We start from the raw sequence: 19,249 nt of genomic DNA on the forward strand, positions 1-19,249 counted from the left end.
ATTATTTCAAGCATGCAAAACGATTTTCCCATTCACTGTGATTCCACCAAATAGTATACAAGATGTTAACATTCGGTCCAATAGACCAATTTATGTCAAACATATCTTCCACAACGAAATCCGTAACCCTTTCGTCCCTTTCATGCAATTAGTAGCTAGTAGCTTTCTTCCCGGTGGCACAAGCAAATTAAATTTCTTAAGTCGCACGTAAAAAATTCATAATGCTAAACAATTAACTATCTCTCTCATGGCTATCAATAGTTCTAATTGAACAGTACTAACAAATGGACAGAATGTTAAAATAAAGCCACCTAACCTATCAACTTTCTGTATGTGTGTTCTCCTATCCAGCTTCTACATATTTCACATTAAAGATACTACTATTAAATTATACTGATTATTTGGTTATTATGGCTCACTTTCGATCTTAGTTAATTAATTTCGTTGTAAAGTGAATGGATTATGTGGCTCAGGAACATCTGTTTGTAGTGGTTTGGCTAGTGCAGGAACTAAAAGGTTACTTTCTGTTTGAGCCAATGGTCTTCATTAATTCACAGATAAGTAAGACATTTTAATTTATTTTCTCGACAGAGAAAATCAAATTGTAACTTCCACCAGCCTACCATAGTTCTCTTATTCTTACGTACTTACATGGATGTGGGGTGGTAGGTTAACACAAATATAACTTTTATCATTTGTATGCTGATGCACATAGTGGTGCAATAAATTCTATTTTGGTTTCAACGTCCAATTAAATTTTAAATTATCAAGGCCTTTTAATTTAAATCATGTTTAGGATTAAAAAATTTTGTCCGTTTAAAGACCCCAACAATTTCATAGAGTTAGGAGTTAGGACACAGATTCTTTTGAAGAAACCGCGCAATATGTATACTTCGTACAAGGTAGTTATTGTGTACGTCAGTACGTACAACTTTCTCACTAATTCATTCCTTGATTATTGTTATACGTTGTTAGGTCAATATACTCTATAGTAGATGAAGCTGGATCCTATAAAACTAACAAAACTTGTGTACTTGTTTTAACACACTGTAAGGGAAAATATGAACTACACCCATATAGATATTTTATTCTTACATATGTAATGATCGTTGTTAAAATCAAAATTTTTTCCTATATTTACTACACGTAAAACTCAAATACTTGTACTTATAATTATTTAATATAAATAAAACTTAAAAATTATAATCATTATTTTACAACTTATATAATAAATAGATGAATTATATGTGACTGTGGGTCAACATATAAAATGAATATTTATTTATAATTTTTTATTTTTAGTGCCAATTTTTTTCTATCATTACAAATGTCTTCTTATAGTGTCAAGTATTTAATTATGCTAAATATTTAATCGTTATTTAAATATATTCTTTAAAAAATTGATATATAATTTTTAGAATAAATTGCATCTCTTTTAAGATATGTGAGTATACTAATATATTGACCTCTCACATTGGAATATTAATATAAAACTTAATTTATTAATTGAATTTAACACCGATACACTTATCTCTTATTAAAGATATAAGTATTATCATATTTATTATGTTAAAATATAGAACAAATTACGTATTATTTCATGAAAAATATGAATATTATACTTTTTTCTCATATCATGTTAAAATATATAATTTTGTATATAAATTATATATATATTAATTAAAGTATACATGGCATATTTATTGTTTTACTACTATTTAAAAAATGCCTAAATGAAGTGTTAAAAATCATTACGTTTTTACTTATTAATGAGAATCTTCTTCATCTTTTCAGTTCTGTTCACAATCCAACAATGGTACCGAAGCAAAACTCCATTTGACACCAAAACAATTTTCTTAAGAATGTGAGTGGTAAGCATACTCCATTTGACAACTAAAACAATTTGATCCTTCCGCACACAACATGTCCATTTGCTACAGGTGGGTCCCACAAGCTCAATTTAGTCAAACGCATATGGAAAATAAATTCAACGGGAGTCCATCATTCTAAAAACTCTTATTTTTCTAACTTCTTGGTAACTTAATTACCAGTTATATATTCCTCTTATAACCTGATTAATTAACTTCCAATTTTGAAATTCACTGAATCGCTAACTAAATTTCTCAATAAATACTTAAAAACTGAAAATAAATAAATTAAACTAACACAAATTAATTTATACATTTTTATCTTTGTTCAGATACTCTTGTGTAATACTTTAAGTAACACTTATATCTTCTTTTTTACCAGCCAAGTCAAATTTATTTATTTAACATGTGGTATAAGGATACCCAACTATATCCCTTGTAGTCCATGCATAAATTTCCCTCATCTAATTTGAAAAGATTGGCATTTTACCTTTAAAAAAGTTTAACAGAGATTTTATAAACGAAAACTTTCCCAAATTAAAAACTAAACCAAACTATGTCAAAATCATTACAGGAACTTATCTCTATCAAAATTCTACCCCACATTAATAAACTACACTATGCTTAGGATGAGGATTACACGCAGTTCGTTTAGAACTGCGAGATCGCATCTTTTAAAGTATTTTATATATAACATCATAAAAATATTTGACGACGAACATACAGAGTTGCATTAACAAGAATAATTGCATGCGAAATTACACTTTCTGCTGTTCTTTAATTTTCTTGTGGCGCACAAAGTTCATTTATATTCAGTTTTTACATATTTTGAGAAAATTATTTATTCCCATGAAATGAGTGGTAATACTCTTGTCGATCGAGAGAGACGGAAAAAAAAGTGCTCGATGTACAGAATTGTAACCTTTTGTAAATCAATATTTTCTACTATTTTTTTGTTACCTTTTTATATTAAAACATAATATAGAGAGAACGTGATGTAATTTATGTTTCTCATTGCCTAAAAATGAAAGTAATATAAAATGATATAAAAAGTTAATGTGTAATAACCTAATTGGTAGTAAAACTAGCAACCCCAAATAGCATGCTCAACAACATTAGCAACATTAAGCCAAACTCGTGCTGGCCCATCACCTCATATAATAATTGCCCACGAACGTTAGTGGAAAAACTCAGGTTGCATATTTTATTGTCCCCCCTATAATTGATATAATCTACAAATTTATACGTCACTTAATATAGAGCAATCCCCTCCATTCATCCCATCACAAAAACTAAGAACCAAAGAGACTTATATATCCAACCCTAGCTAGGTCCTTTGTTCAACCAATAAAAGGGATACTAAGAAGAAAAAAATTGAGAGATATTAGAGAGAGATGACTGAAGAAAGTGCTGGAAACACAGTTGCAACCTCCATTACCCCATTAAACTGGTGGTATCTTCAGGCAAATTCTCTTTCTTCCTGGAACGAGACTAATAACACATGGAACAACCAACCAAACCCTAATTCTTCCTCTTCTTGTGAGGAGGATATATCTGTTTCTACATCTTTCACTAATGCTTCCAACCATTCAAGCCTCACTGTTGAGTCCTCTCGCAGACTCATTGAGCCACCTGCTCCTTCCTCCAACGAGTTGATGGGAGAACATCATGCTTCGGATAATCAACTTTGGAGTCACGTTCTATCGTAAGTTTGTATGTTTGAAATGATTTTATAACAAAATATGGAATAAATATAGCAATATGAATAAGATTATTTATAGTACGTTTATAGATAAGTATATTCGATGCTGTTTATGGTGAAATTTAAGGGTGCTTTACGGTAAATAAAGGTCCTAATTGATAATAGGGTTACTATGATTTTCAATGGTCGAATAATCTTCTAGTATTTTGCTTTCCACTATCTAACAGCTGTTGTGTGAGCTACTCCAGTCAACTCATCAATTCGTTTGTGTTCATATTATAAAACTATGTTAATTATGTTTTATCTATTTTTTTACTTTCCTTTGTATTCATTCATACTAACAAAACCACTCTTAAACACTATAAGTTATACAACTTTAATATGTACGTGTTTTATTGTCTTTTAAATCTTGTATCCATCTGAATTAGTGGGATTTTTGTTCGTGCACAGAATATTAAGATTGATTTGCTATTTTTTTTTTCATTTAGTTTAATTACAACTAACTTTTTTTTCACAAACAAATTTACTTTAGGGGTGTTGGATCAAACGGTGAGTTGCACAACAGCCAAGAAATTGGAGAGAACTTTCTGGATGCACTATCATCAAAAAGCATGACAAGCACCATGTTTCAACCAGTCTGTGACTACTTGAAGAAACTTGATACCAGTTGGGATTATAGTGGTTCAACTTCATTAAATAGCTTTGAGAAGCACTTAAATGGGTTCAGTGAGGCAATGATTGAGAATAATGAAAGGTTGACAAAGTTATCTAATCTTGTGAGCACTTGGTCTATTGCCCCACCAGACCCAGAAGTTAGTAGCCACTTTGATCCACAAACAAACAACATGTCCTTGAGTTCTTCCATGGAGCACTTCCCACAATCTGATCACTTCAAGCAACCTTTTGTAGACTCCACATCATGCTCGCTTGGAGGAGCAACTAGAAATTCAGGAGTGTTCCCATGCTATGATCATGACATGAAGGTCAAACAAGAGTATCATCATCATGCAAGTGAAGTGCCAGGATCAGCTGGTTTTGGAAGACCATTAAATGCAAATGGATATCAAAATGGATTTAATAACCTTTCAGCTGGAGATAGTTGCAAACTCTACCAAGGGTTGCCTAATCTTTCTTCATGCACAAGAAATTTCTCTGATGTTATATCCTTTGATAGTCGACTAGGAAGGCCAGTTATTGGAATCCATTCACAGAAGCCTAGTATGAAGTACCTGAATAACGTATCTGAATCAAAGAAGCAGGGTCTTCAGGCACCATCACCGGTGAGGTTATAATAAACAAAATTATTATATATGGTTAATTTATTATACAGTTTTAGATATATAATTTTGTTTACGAAATGTGTATAATATGAAATGATGCAGATAAGAACTAATATTAATGGAAAAGGAGAGGGGACAACACGTGAAGTAAAGAAGAAAAGATCTGAAGAATCTTCAGATGCAATGTTGAAAAAGCCTAAGCAAGATGCATCAACTGCTTCTTCTTCAAAGGTACATACATAAAAAAAATACTCAACATGAACTTATGAGTGTAAAGAAAAGCAGAAAGTGGGAAACCTCCTTTTATGTACTGTTAAGAAACTTCTATTCATTGTTTAAAAGGTGCAGGCACCCAAAGTCAAGCTAGGGGACAAAATCACAGCCCTTCAACAAATTGTGTCTCCATTTGGAAAGGTTACTACACATTGCACTAACACCCTCCTTTTTCGATTCTTCTTCTTTATAAATATATATAATTCACAGTGCTCTACTTTTCTCACTACCTACTTCATAATGATCAATTTTTTTGTTGAATTTCAGACCGATACAGCATCTGTGCTGTTTGAAGCAATAGGCTACATAAAGTTTCTTCAAGAACAAGTCCAGGTGGGCATCATTATGGAAAAGCTTCTTTTCTTTGTATTATGCAACTATATAATATTACACACAATTATTGTTGTTGTTGCTTTCTTTCTTCTTCTTCTTATCATTTTTAAAGCCAATAAAACTAGACTTGTTTGGATAAATCATTTACTAAAATGAATAAACAAATGTTACATTGAACGATTTCACATTTTCCTCGACCACATGAGCATCATGCACTATGTGAGACTTCAAATAATTTAAAGATCACCCAAGTAGAAATTAATTCTTTATCACTGACCATGCCCAACATACAACGTGCAACAAAGATGCAAATTAAACACCAACACATTTTTTGGTGTACAATAATGAATTGAAGTAACAATATATGAACCTTAAACTAATTCATCCAAATTACCTAAAGTCCTACTACTAAGTCAACCTAATGGGATATAACACCAAAATACTTTAACTAACTAATTGATTGTATAAAAATTTATCCTTTTGAATACATAAGAGTTAAATTACTTCGTGATCAATTCCTTTAACGTAAGTGCAGCCATTATTTCCTTAGTACATGGTTTAAATTTACTTTCTTGCATGTTTTGCAGCTACTGAGCAACCCTTACTTGAAGGCTAATTCTCACAAGGTTAGAATGTTCTCTCCATTTCTCTTAAAATTCTCTCATGTTTTCACTCTTAACAACAGTAACAGAATTGACATTGGTTTTGATGGGATTGAAGGATCCATGGGGAAGCTTGGATAGAAAAGATAAGGAGGAGACAAAGGTAGACCTTCGTAGCAGAGGTCTTTGTTTAGTTCCTACTTCATGTACTCCTCTAGTTTACAGAGAGAGCAGTGGACCAGATTACTGGACACCAGCATACAGAGGATGTTTGTATAGGTGAAAAATGTGTCATGTCTAATAATATATACAGTATGTGAATGTACGTACGTTGCTCCAATCTTGGAAAATTATAATATAACGTCTAGTGAATAAAGTATATCATGGTAAATGTAACTTTTTTTCTAGCATGAGTTATACGAGTAAACAGATTTTGGTTGACCTTCAAATTGAGATGCATAAACTAGTAATTTGGTTCTTCAATAACAAAGATGCATGCACTAAGTCATATAACACCGTTTTTTTATATATTTTATTTATTTTTATTTAAGCTACGGTGAGGAACGATCACTTATATAAGTAGGTGACTTATGATGGAGAAATAAATATCATATACAAATTGTTTGGTATATATTGGATCATCAGCTTAATTCCATTTCTAAACCTTTATCAGATGAAAACTAAATTATTAATTATATCATCTTAACATATAATGTCGTTAAGTATGTCAAATTATAATAATAATAATAATAATAATAATAATTATTATTATTATTATTTTATATATATATATATATATATATATATATATATATATATATTACCATTACATCAGATATATATTAATTAGTATAATACATACTATTAATGTAATTAAATTCATAATGTCTATATTAATAATTTAATTTTTATAAATAAAAAATTATATTAACAGAATAATTTTAACCTAGCATTTTATATTATTCGTTAGCAAATAACATTTTCTTTACACTTCTTTTAACAATTTTTGTAGCTATACAATTTCTTATCAAACTAGAATCTTAACCTAAATAATGCGTATATTAAATATTTATTATATATAATTAAAATTTACAATAAATTATATGTACAAATAAATATTATGGTTGAATATATAAATTATATTTAAAATTTGACTAAATATATATTTTAAGTATATAAATTATATTTTAAATTTATGATATATAATTTATATTATAGTATAAGATTATTCTTATTTATTCTTAATTTATTTTAAAATATTAAAATTTAATTGATAACTAATTTTGATAAATAAAAATTGAATTAGATATATAGTTAAAAGAATCCTTAAAAATCCCTCATAAAAAATTTAAAAATATTTATGTGTAAAATGGTTGTATATTTGATATATAGGGATTGACTATTTTAAAAGGTTAATATTATATTGAAAATTAATATATTTTTTTATTTATCAAAATCAAACTCACAACCAATATGATTTATAACAACTAAGAACATCTCCAATGCAGGGTATTTATGGTATATCTTATTAATAAATGATACTTATTAGCAATCCCATTAGAGTATGATAATATAACACAAGAACTTGTTTAAAAAAAACTAAACAAGCAATGACTTTTAAAATAAGCTATGTTATTTAGAATACAAATCACTTGCATAAATAAAAATATATTATTTATTATGTTTAATTAAATGACTATTTAATTATAATAATTACATTAATTTTTTTAAGTTGTAAAAAAGTGAAATATATGTGAGTTACTTAAGAATTATGTGACATATTGGATCCATTTAAAGTATAAAAAAAAAAATCACAAAACACTTTGTATTGGAAATGCTCAAATGCATTCTACTCGACCAACTAAATAGATCTCTTTTATAATTAACACATATTAATGACCATTATATATATGTATATTAATTTAATCATAGTTTAACTGATATATCATAAATTAATTAATGCTTTTATTAATTTAATGTTTGACTTTAAAAATATTCACTTTTAAACTAGTAAAGCATGAATAAGAATTTCTTTTTTCCTGCCATAGGAGGCAGCTTCAACTTCTTGGGCTCCCGAACTAAGAAAATAAAAACATAAATCATTAATAATGCCTTTCATTTGGATAAATTCATCTCACCTGCAAAATTAATTTGTGCAAGTTTCATTTAATTAACTTTAGGATCAATTTTATTTGTGATGAATCAAAACATGAAAATGGAAATTACCCAGTAAAACAACATTTAATGGCTTGTAATTTATTAATCTACCTATTTTTATTATAATTTAATTAAAATGCACATATGTAAATGTTTGTGTGTCACCCCCAAGTCCCCAACAAATAAAATTCCATTATTGAAAGAAAGCATCGTGGCATCTTAAATTTCACACATATTTGCACTTTTATTTCAAGCTTCCCCAAGGACTCTTAAACAAAAATCACCTTTTGAATTGTTGCATTAAACTTCTCCGACTCTGTCAAAGTAAAAGTTTTGGTTGCTTGTATTTTGCTTCCACATTGGATCAACAAAGAGGCAAACTGGCTAGATCCAAGGTCTTACAAATGCACATTCCTCGCTTTCAAATCCAGCACAATGATAGGTATGGTTTTTAAACTTAGCTTTACAAGAATTCAAATTTCTCCAATGTAGTAAGCCAATTAATCAAACCAACGAGCATCATAGATTGTTTGGGCCAAAGGATACAAGATCATTCATAAATGAATGGAAGATAGATAAAACAATTTGTTGGGGGATGCGGAGGAATATATATTTAATTGAAGACAAGGGTTATAGATATATATAACAATCAACTAGCTCCAAAAGCATATGAGTAATGTGTTGATTTCATGCTACAACTTTGTTCATTCTCGCAATGTGCATTGATGAATGATGTTTGAAGACGTACGGTGTGAAATAAATATGTGAGTTTGTCGATTCGTGATTAAGATTGAGATATTATACTTTGCCTTTGGCTATATGAACTCGATGTTCACACTTAAATCTGTCGTCATTTTTGAAATATTCTATTTCTCCTAAATATTCTTCAAACTTTAGATATTTGCTGACAAGTCTTGAACTTCAATCACTTTTGATTCTTAAGTTAAAAAATTCTGAGTGATCTCATGGACACACAAACAAACAAGTTGTTTATAATGGTGGGTTTGATTTCCTCCATCAAAACAATTAACTGTGGGAAATTAAAACGGCCACGGTAGAGAGACATGAATGGTTTTTACTATGTCCACTCACACGTTGATCGATTTAGAATCCTTAAACAAGTAAAAGACAGCATGAGTTGTAGAAGTAAAATGACGCAATGCAAGACAAAAGTTATGCGCAGAAGAAAAGTGGTCAAAGGAGAGATGAGCAAATGTGAACATTGGTGGTGCACTCCCAGATATCAAGTCGCACTTCATATAATGAGAACCCAGACAGACACCTCGTGCACACATAAACCACAATTTAACGCACATTCTCTAAAAATATAATAAAATCGATCGTCACTAGTTTCATAATTGCCTCACTTCTTATACATAACATGGACACATAGGAAATTTGAACACAAGTTCGGGAATCTTTAAAATCGTTAAATACTTAAGGATGGTCTTAGAATAGTGGATTAAACCTAACTCAACCTTACAAAACCGGCTTGTAAGGTGAGAGTTGTTTTTCACTTATATACTATTCAATTGCCTATCAAAACCGGCTTGTAAGGTGAGAGTTGTTTTTCACTTATATACTATTCAATTGCCTAATTTCTAGTCGATGTGGGATTTGAGTTTTTTTCAATACACCCCTCACGTCAAACACTATTTGGGCTTGGTACGTGGATAAATGGTGGGTGACCCTTTTTAATGATCTACGATGGCTGGTGGGTGGTCCATTTTTAAAGTGGATCTAAATGGCTCTGAGATACCATCTTAGAATGGTAAATTAAGCCTAACTCAACCCTACAAAACCGGCTTGTAAGGTGAGGGTTGCTTTCCACTTATATACTATTCAATTGCCTAATCTCTAGTCGATGTGGGACTTGAGTTTTTCCCAATACACCCCCTCACGTCCAGCACTATTGGGCTTTGTACGTGGATAAATGGTGGGTGGCCCTTTTTAATGATCTAGGATAGGCGGGACTTGTGTTTTTCCCAATACACCCCCCCAATACACCCCCTTATGCCTATAAGGCATGCATCAATGGTGGGTGGCCCATTTTTAAAGTGGATCTAAATGGCTCTGATACCATCTTAGAATAGTAGATTAAACCTAACTCAACCCTACAAAACCGGCTTGTAAGGTGAGGGTTGTTTTTCACTTATATACTATTCAATTGCCTAATCTCTAGTTAATGTGGGACTTAGATTTTTCCCAATATGAAATAAATCTACTTTACCCCTTAAAGTACAAGTTACTATAAATATCGATATAATAATTCACATATTCTTGTTTTAGAGATTGTTTAGATAAGATTTTAAGTATTTTTAGAAAAGAAAATTTGAAATAAACTTAATTTATACGTAACTTAAAAATAAGAACTTAAAGAAATTTGTAAGAATGAGTTTCCACGAATTAGTAAGAAATTTTTTAAATTTTTCTTCTTAAAAATGTTTATGAAAAAATTTAAAAAACATTTTATAAATAGATCTCATTCTTCTAGCGGATGAAATTAATTTATATTGTTAAGATGAATATAAAATTTTACCCTATATCACTAATATCAGTAACCATACTAAAACTGCTTTAATCATTGTTAAATTGTTTCATCATATCCGACATTTGCAGAAAATGACCAAACAAACCAATCGCTAGGCATGTGGTTGACTTGGCCAACGCCGACCGAAACCCACTTGATTCATGTTGAGAAAACTGAGAATAAAGACCACATCCATAAACTTCATGGCCTTCTTTTCAGTATTTTCTACCATTTTGTGTTCTTCTATGACCATGAGTTAAATGAGCATGTATCCTTTATGTACCAATTTTTTTCTTCTAGAAAGAGGGATATACACAAAAATAATGAATGATTTAACACCTGGCTTTACTTTGTGTGTATCTGTTTCCTACCAGATTCAATACCGAAGAAGATACATACTCGAGCTAAATTTATGTGTTGGAGATTGTTTTTTTTTTTTTTTAATTGTTTATTAAAGTTTTAATTCAGTTAATTGTTTTTTCTTCATACTTCTAGTGTTTTTTTTATAAAAAACTGAGAATGATTTAAACCCTAATTTCTTAAATATGGTTTTTTTTTTGGATTAAATGTCATTCAAAAATACTTTTTAAATAACGAACTAGAACGAGATTTTAATAAAAGTTATAACTAAAGATAACATAAGATTTATTAGTCAACATATATAACATTTGATATCAATGCAAATTATTTTATTAACTTTTGCAAGAAATTGAAATTTTTAAAGAAGATATTTAGACCTTCATATTTAAGAAATTAGGATTTAAATAAACCTATTAATTATAGGATTAACACAAATTAAAACCTAATATTTAATTGTTTATAGTATATATGTAAGGACGATTTAGTGAAATCAAATTCCAACTTCCTTATTATAGTTGTAAAGTATTCATTGTTTTTATTGTTGATTAATTTTTGTTAGAAAATTTGATTGACCATTTTTAATATAATTTATTTTCGAAATTAGATTTTATTTATTTACAAAACTTGAACTCATCACGTTGTTTAAGAGATCCAATCAGAGTTTTACTTAGATCAACAATATATTAGTTAAAGAGTTATAGTTAGACTTCAAAGATAAAGAATTAGAACAATAATTAATAAGAGAAATATTAGTAATAAATTTTCCAACACACTTTTGAATGCATTATGTATATTTTATATTGATTGAAATTTATTAGAAATCATAATTTTGGTGAGTCCTATATTATTCGAAGAATAACTATGATTTTATAATTTTTTTTATAAATTTTAACTAATAAAAATGATATATTAAAAAAGTATTGCTAATTTTCGACAATTGTTAATAAAGAATGTCATCTTACTTGTCAAAAAAGTATTGCTGATTTTCACAATTTTTACCACTTTTACCTCACTTACAGCAATTATAACCTTAACGAATTTCCAAACACACCTATGTCTTTGAGCTAGAGGTTCATGGCCTTTCGTTTGGTTTGAATTGGACTTACAAAGCTTGTTGCTTCAGGAGTTTTTTTTCCTTATTGGGTCTTGCTTTAACTCTTTTAGTATTGTTTAGGTTTGATTCTATTTTGGCTGGATCTTCGTTCATTTGGAATGTTGGGCTTTGTTTGGTTGGTCGGTTTTTAAAAGTATTATTTTAAGCTTTCTTTGGGTTATTGATTCTCTTTCTTGGGCCTGTTCTTAGTTTATCTCTCTTTTGGTCCGTTTAATTTAAAAGTGAAATAAAGAGAAAAAAAAGGTAAAAGGGAAATAAAATAAAAGAATGTATTATTTAGATGAGTAAAAATAAAAAGTGAAAATTCTCCACTTATTTAACTGAGTGAAAGAGTGAATAAAAATAAATTATAAATCATGTAAAAAAAACTTTGTATCTAATTTTAAAAGGTTCATTTTAACTAAAAAAAATCAAACTTTTATTATGTTATTTTCAAATACAAAATTATTTATTATTTTAAGTAAATTACTACACTAACACCTCAAAAATTTGTTAAAATGCAAACAATCCTCTAATTTTTCTACCTATACTACTCTGCTTAATTATTTAAAAAGTGTTATATTAACATTACTAAGACATTACATTAACTTTCTTAATTATTTGAGTAATATTACATCATATCTCCATATAAGAGATTTTTTTGTAATGTAAAAATAAAAATAAAAATAAAAGTTACGAGATTGTATAAAATTTCATAAAATCTCAAGGTGTATTAATATAATTCATTATAATATTTACAATATAAAAATAATTTATTTATTAAGAAAATGTAAAACAGAATATATAATATAGTGCAACAATATTTCCCTCCCATTGAAAGTTTGGGGGAATTTTTTATATATATAAACATATATTAATAGTTTTGGACGAATGTAATGTCTGCAAAAGTATAAATAACTGGAATGATAAATATTTATTTTGAAATAATTGTCTGAAACAATTTTTTTTTTGTTTGAAAAAAAGAAACATATTTAAAGCATTAAACTAATGACCATTGATATGTGAAAGATATGATAAGTGTTACAAAATGTTTGGTATAGATTTTCAAACCCTGTATCGAGTGATCTTTATCTCAAAATCTCATCAACCTTTCTCAAATTAAACTCAGATCACAATTCAAAACTTGATTTTGAAGAAGTGAAAATAGAAGCAGTTGATATATTTTTTTAACAAATAGATTTATTCTAAATTGACACCTAGAATGGATGAGTATACCTAATGTTACGAAAGAGCAAGATCCGACGTTTAAATCCCCAACTAATTTGCTTCTGAATTGAAACAGCAAGACACGAGTGACAATCACTTTTTTCTTTTTTTCTTTCTTTCCAAAAGGAATACTAAAAAGCCTATGAAAACATAATGATATTGATTGAAGGTACAACTCACGCATTGCCTAATAAAGATGATGGTCTTTGGTGGTGAACATAACATAATTGGAATTTGCTTTGCCACCAAATGCTGCTGGCAAGTGTGAATGCAGAGGTGGGGAACTCCAGTTCCATACTTTCAAATAGATCATGTTACAGTTCAGTTTTTTCATAATATAATAAATAGCCTTAATATAACTAATTTTTTCAAGTTTTTAATTAGGTCTTTATACTTAAAACCACTCTAAAAAGATATTTATAATTTAAAAGTCTTATGATTAAATCTTCCAATCATTAATGTCGTTATAATTTTGTTAGTCGATTGGATATGTTAATTATCATTTATTATGCTAATTATTCTTTTATTTTCATTTGCCTTAAGTCCTTTTAATTAAATCCTTAATTGTAATGTGCTGATTAAACCAAAAGTTAAGATTCATTTCACAGTCAGATTTAAACTATGTATCAAATTTTAAAATCTTCAAAACTTTTCAATTAATATCTATTCATAAAAACTAAGGGAAAAAAAGAGTAATTAGCATAATTAAATTTTAATTTAATTCTCAATTTTCTAATACACAAAAATAAATATCTATTTTATACAATTAAATTTTTAATGAATAAATATTTTTAAATATGTTAAATATATGTGATAACTATTAAAAAAATAATCTCATTTAAATAATTATACTAATTTATATGTAAAGAAAATAAATTAATATTCTAGTCTATATAATACACATGATAAATATTTATTTTATATAATTATAATCTATAATAAATAATTATTTTTAAATATTTAAATTACACAATAATTACAACCGATTGGATAGCCTTGAATTGAAAGACTCGATTCGACTGATCCCTTTCAATAATTTGGGTGTTGTGGGCGGGAAGAGGGCGGCTACAAACTAAACTTTATCTTTATCATAAAGAGATAGCAATTTTTTTATTATAAATTTTAGGGAAAAAATTATAAGAACCATAATTAAAAACCATTCATTTTACAGAAGTTAAAAATATATTTAAGTTTCTATTTTTTATAATAATTTACTTCATTCAAATTCTATATCTTCAAAAAAAAAAGAAAAAAAAATCGAACGAAGCAATTAGTTTTACTATATATGGTTTTCGGTATAAATATTATCGTTCAATGAAATTATACATTGACTATTACAGGGATAAACTTTATTCTTTTCGAACTCAAATATAAGAAAAAAATATGAATGATTGATTGATAAAAAAAAATATAAATACATTTTAACAAATTTTATTTATTTAATAGTGTAAACTTAAAAGAAGAAACATTTTATTTAATTGAGATATTATTTTTAATATTTTATATTAAGTTTTAATAAAATTTTATAAAATGTATTTAGTAAAATTAAATAATTATTTTTCAATTAGTAGATAAATTATTACGTAGTCTTTTACTTAGAGAGGTTAAAGATCATTGTTGATTCTTGAGCTTGTTCGCAAATCAGATTGTATCGTAGATTTGTAGGGACGAATGAGTTGTAATAATCGTAATCGACAGATGAATATGTTAGGATTTTGTTACCAAGTTGACCTCATTTTCGATATTTGTTCTTCGTGACTTTATGGCACTGTCTTGCATATTATATATATGATACATGTTTTTAAAATTGAATCTTTTTTAAATGTAACTTTTATCAACCAAATATTATTTAATATTGATAACAATCAATTTGAAAAATATTTTTTTTAATAAATGTTAATAATTAAAAACTAATTTTTTATATCAAACATTATTTAATATGAATAAAAGCATTGGTTGACGCGTGCCCCAAATCATGCCTTAAATCCACTTGTCATGCCTCTTTAACACTTAATTATAGACTTGTTATCCGTGTGCCCAAACATTTCATGCTACGTGTGTAAAATAGATTGTGTGAAAGGATAGTACATACTATTTTTAGAAATTTATTATGGGTTTAATTTTAATGTACCGTCGTTGAACTATTTTTTATATATTATTAATTAATTAAAAGTTATTTTAAAAATAAGTTTGAATATATTTTTAATTCTTGTATAAAAGTTTTGATTTAGATTTCTATAGAATTTTTTTATCTATTTAAAATATGAAAGTATTATTTTTTGTCTTTACTATTATATGATCCTTATATTATTAATCTCTTATGTGTTTATTATAAAATATAATAACAATCAACTATCTATGATATTATGTCATTGTTTGATATCCTATTTTTTTATTATTTATAAATCTTAAAATATATGTTATTTATTTACTTTAAAATGATCATCAAAAATAAAAATACAGACTTTAAAACTTAGAAAGATAAAAATTAAAAGAAAAATATTTTATAGGACCAAAATTTTTCTTATTTTATCTAAACTAAAATTAATGATTCTAAATTTTAGAAAGATGAAATATAATAAAAATTAAAGAACTAAAATCAAAACTAATTCATTTTATAAATTAATTAAAAATATATTTAAACTTTTAAGGTAAATATTAAAAAATTAATAATTTTATCTTTGACATTAGTGACCACCGTGTAAAAACTGATAATAAGAAATTAAAAAAATGGAGAATGTTTATAAATTTAATCGTCAAAGTTATAAGGAAAGTATTTAATATATATATATATATATATATATATATATTCTTTTTTTTTTTCTGATATGATAAGATTATCTTGATTTAATTACTCATTTAATTCTTATAGCTTATAAACCTTATTTTTTAGTTTTTTCTAGTTTAAGATGTTTATTTTAATTTTTACACATACTATTCTTTATTCAAAATTATATCGTCTATTTTTATATTAGTTAAAGATAAAAATCATGAGACTATATTGAGAAGAAAAAAAAGTAATTAAAAAAATCATAGTTCCAGCTAAGTAACACAAGCGTAAAAATAAGTAAACTTAAAATAAATTTTGATTATTGATTTGTATTTACCTCGTTAAAATGAAACTTTATTGTATTGGGGTTGGTGGAATGTAAAGAGAGCTTGTCCCATGTGGCCACTACCGTCTACCAGTCAGTCTCATTTTTAAGGACATATTGTCCTATATCGTGACCGGAAACCCATTCGCCAACCACACAATTCAATTTCTTTAATTAATCAAAACAAAAAAAAAGTGAGCAATTGAGTATTTAGAGGGAACCATTCTACCCAGAAACACACGTGTAATCCATTTTAAAAGATCACACATACACACACAACACAACACCTTTCAGAATAATAGAGAGAATGAAAAGAAAGAGTAGTTGTGAGAACCAAGATGGTGTGAACAAAGGTCCTTGGTCTGCTGAAGAAGACAAAATTCTTATCAACTACGTTCAACTCCACGGCGAAGGAAAATGGAGGGAGCTTTCCAAAAGAGCTGGTATCAAATTATATATATTATGTATTATTTATCCTCTTTTTTCCCCATATTTTTCACTTCAGCATGAGTTTTTTCTGTTCCTTGTTATATGTGCAAGTGTGAATACTAGAGTATTGAGTTATATAAATTAAAGTTGAATATATTTAATAATATATAAGTAAAAAAATATATACTTATAAACATGATATTTTAAGATTTTAGATTAAAAAGTGGTGTTAAATATTCTCTATAGTGTTTAACTCCATTTGTATATATTCATAACACATGTGAATGTAGGCCTAAAACGACGTGGGAAGAGTTGTAGGCTCCGATGGTTGAATTATCTGAAGCCAGATATCAAGAGAGGGAACATTTCTCCGGATGAAGAAGATCTCATTATTAGGCTACATACCCTCTTAGGAAATAGGTACATTATATATATTAATTACATATATACCTTTAATTTGGTTGAATTAATATGTGAGAAAAAATAAATGTTCCTCTTCATTTCAATTCATGCATTATAGATGGTCTCTTATCGCGGGACGATTACCGGGGCGAACGGACAATGAAATCAAGAACTATTGGAATACTTATTTGAGAAAGAAGGTGGAGCAGAAGCACCACCATAACCAAATTCCTAGCCATGACAGCAACATTATCGAATTAGGAATTGAATCTCCACGGTGCTCAAGAAACTCCTGCTTCATGGGGTGTCCTGAAGCAGTCAACGATTCAGTCAACACAATGAGTTTAATTCCACCAAGTTGGGATAACCAAAACCCTTTTGCATACATTCCACAAGATGACAATGATCATTACTTAAGAAGTGTCCTCCAAGACTTTGACATCACTGACATGTTAGTGTCGTATGAGGATGATTGTCGTTTTGGTAGATATGCTTGTGTCGAAATACCCCAACATTTTGGAGATGAAGCCTACATGATTAATGATGCCATAGGTGAAACGTGGTATGAGAATTGGAAGATTGATGCCTAATTTCGAACAAGAATTATATTTTTCTTTATTTTAAAATTAGACAAACCTTAAGATAGTAATCTATGTGTTTTTGGTATTAATTTTCAATTAAAATCAAAATTTTATCTCAAAAATTCATATAATAAAGGTTCATATATATTGAGATAAAACTTTAATCTCTATTGAAAATAATACAATAAAGTTCATATGTACGTGAACGAAATGGTTGAGGATGCTAAACGAGTATATGTGACCTTTGGTGTGACTAGTGTGATTTTTTGTTACGGTATATTCTACGAGTTGTGTGTTATTAGGGAAAATAATTATGCTATGAGAGTTATATATATGGCAATTTGGGTGTATTGCTGCATGAGACTTATGTGGAAACTACCAAATGTTACTCTTGTTATAAGATGTTACGAAACTTATGTAAAGTCTCCGGTGTTCTCTTACGGTCTTATAAATATATTCATCTACCTGAATTCTTGTAGAGAGAAAATTAAAATAATAGAACATGTGTTTTTATGGGGATTTAATTTTTTAAAAAGCAAGAATATGTAGAGTAAATAAATAGAGGCACATGGGTTTTGCAATGTGGTGAATAGTAACTTAATTAATTACTATATGTAACTTAGGTAATTATAATTAAAACAAATGAAATTTATATTAAGGTAACAATGTGGTAATGGAGGAAAGTACTGGATCGAACAATTAAATGTCAAAATTCTACAGCTTATATAGGGTATGAAGTGTTTTGAAGCAAATTAATCACACGAAGTTAAATATATATAAATCACCCTTTAAAATATATTGAACGGTAAAATGAAATGAAATATTCAAATTTTTTAAAATATCATTCTATTATTTCAATACTTTTACAGTAGATAACAAGAGGGAGGGGGGAGGGAGGGTTGGGGAGAGGAAATACTATTTCTACCCTCATACCTTAAATTGGAGGGGAAGAAAAAAAAGTAGAGATATTGAATGGAGTGAAATGAAATGTGTTTTATTATGTTTATTTCGTTATAACTTATTTTAAAAATTTTAAAAATAGAAAATGTTGCCAGTCCATTTTATTATTCTATCCATTCAAACATAATTTAAAAAGGATAAACAATATACAATCTCATTTTATCTTATATTAAAATTTAACTTCTATGTAAAAATAATGATATAGATAAAATTATAGGTTAGGACTATATATGTTTGACAAAAATAGCTAATAAAGCTAGTTAAAAGTTGAAAAGTTAGTTGAAAGTAAGCTTAAAAATTAATTAACTGACAGTTAAAAGTTAAAAAAAAAAATTGAAAAAGGTAGCTGAAAGCTAT

General features: G+C 27.9%; 2 protein-coding genes across 3 annotated transcripts; both read left to right on the top strand.

Moving 5' to 3' along the window:
* The first annotated feature begins 3,134 nt into the window (after positions 1–3,134).
* Positions 3,135–6,507, top strand: LOC109810646 (basic helix-loop-helix (bHLH) DNA-binding superfamily protein). 2 transcript variants are annotated; one of them, XM_029273824.2, is made up of 7 exons: positions 3,135–3,573; positions 4,103–4,850; positions 4,953–5,081; positions 5,199–5,264; positions 5,391–5,456; positions 6,044–6,082; positions 6,177–6,507. In XM_029273824.2, exons 1-7 carry the CDS (start codon positions 3,263–3,265, stop codon positions 6,339–6,341), a joined length of 1,524 nt encoding a protein of 507 aa, XP_029129657.2. In that variant the 5' UTR covers positions 3,135–3,262; the 3' UTR covers positions 6,342–6,507. The 2 variants fall into 2 exon arrangements, with proteins under 2 accessions (XP_029129657.2, XP_020229748.2); XM_020374159.3 differs by having other exon boundaries at positions 3,136–3,573; positions 5,193–5,264.
* A 9,975-nt stretch (positions 6,508–16,482) lies between these two features.
* Positions 16,483–18,354, top strand: LOC109810641 (transcription factor WER-like). Its single transcript, XM_083059976.1, has 3 exons — positions 16,483–16,963; positions 17,240–17,369; positions 17,470–18,354. Exons 1-3 carry the CDS (start codon positions 16,828–16,830, stop codon positions 17,939–17,941), a joined length of 738 nt encoding a protein of 245 aa, XP_082916102.1. The 5' UTR covers positions 16,483–16,827; the 3' UTR covers positions 17,942–18,354.
* Positions 18,355–19,249: the final 895 nt, after the last annotated feature.

The sequence above is a fragment of the Cajanus cajan genome, chromosome 7, assembly GCF_000230855.2.
Source record: "Cajanus cajan strain Asha chromosome 7, NIPB_CcT2T_4, whole genome shotgun sequence".
In the NCBI taxonomy this organism is placed as follows: Eukaryota; Viridiplantae; Streptophyta; class Magnoliopsida; order Fabales; family Fabaceae; genus Cajanus; species Cajanus cajan.

What these genes read in the sequence shown, in the direction of transcription:
- LOC109810646 (XM_020374159.3), top strand. Translation starts at nt 3,263, where the DNA reads ATGACTGAAGAAAGTGCTGGAAACACAGTTGCAACCTCCATTACCCCA. An exon ending in TTGTGTCTCCATTTGGAAAG is followed by an intron (nt 5,265 to 5,390) that starts GTTACTACACAT and finishes GTTGAATTTCAG; the next exon opens with ACCGATACAGCATCTGTGCT. An exon ending in TTCTTCAAGAACAAGTCCAG is followed by an intron (nt 5,457 to 6,043) that starts GTGGGCATCATT and finishes CATGTTTTGCAG; the next exon opens with CTACTGAGCAACCCTTACTT.
- LOC109810641 (XM_083059976.1), top strand. Translation starts at nt 16,828, where the DNA reads ATGAAAAGAAAGAGTAGTTGTGAGAACCAAGATGGTGTGAACAAAGGT. An exon ending in GGAGCTTTCCAAAAGAGCTG is followed by an intron (nt 16,964 to 17,239) that starts GTATCAAATTAT and finishes ATGTGAATGTAG; the next exon opens with GCCTAAAACGACGTGGGAAG. An exon ending in CATACCCTCTTAGGAAATAG is followed by an intron (nt 17,370 to 17,469) that starts GTACATTATATA and finishes CATGCATTATAG; the next exon opens with ATGGTCTCTTATCGCGGGAC.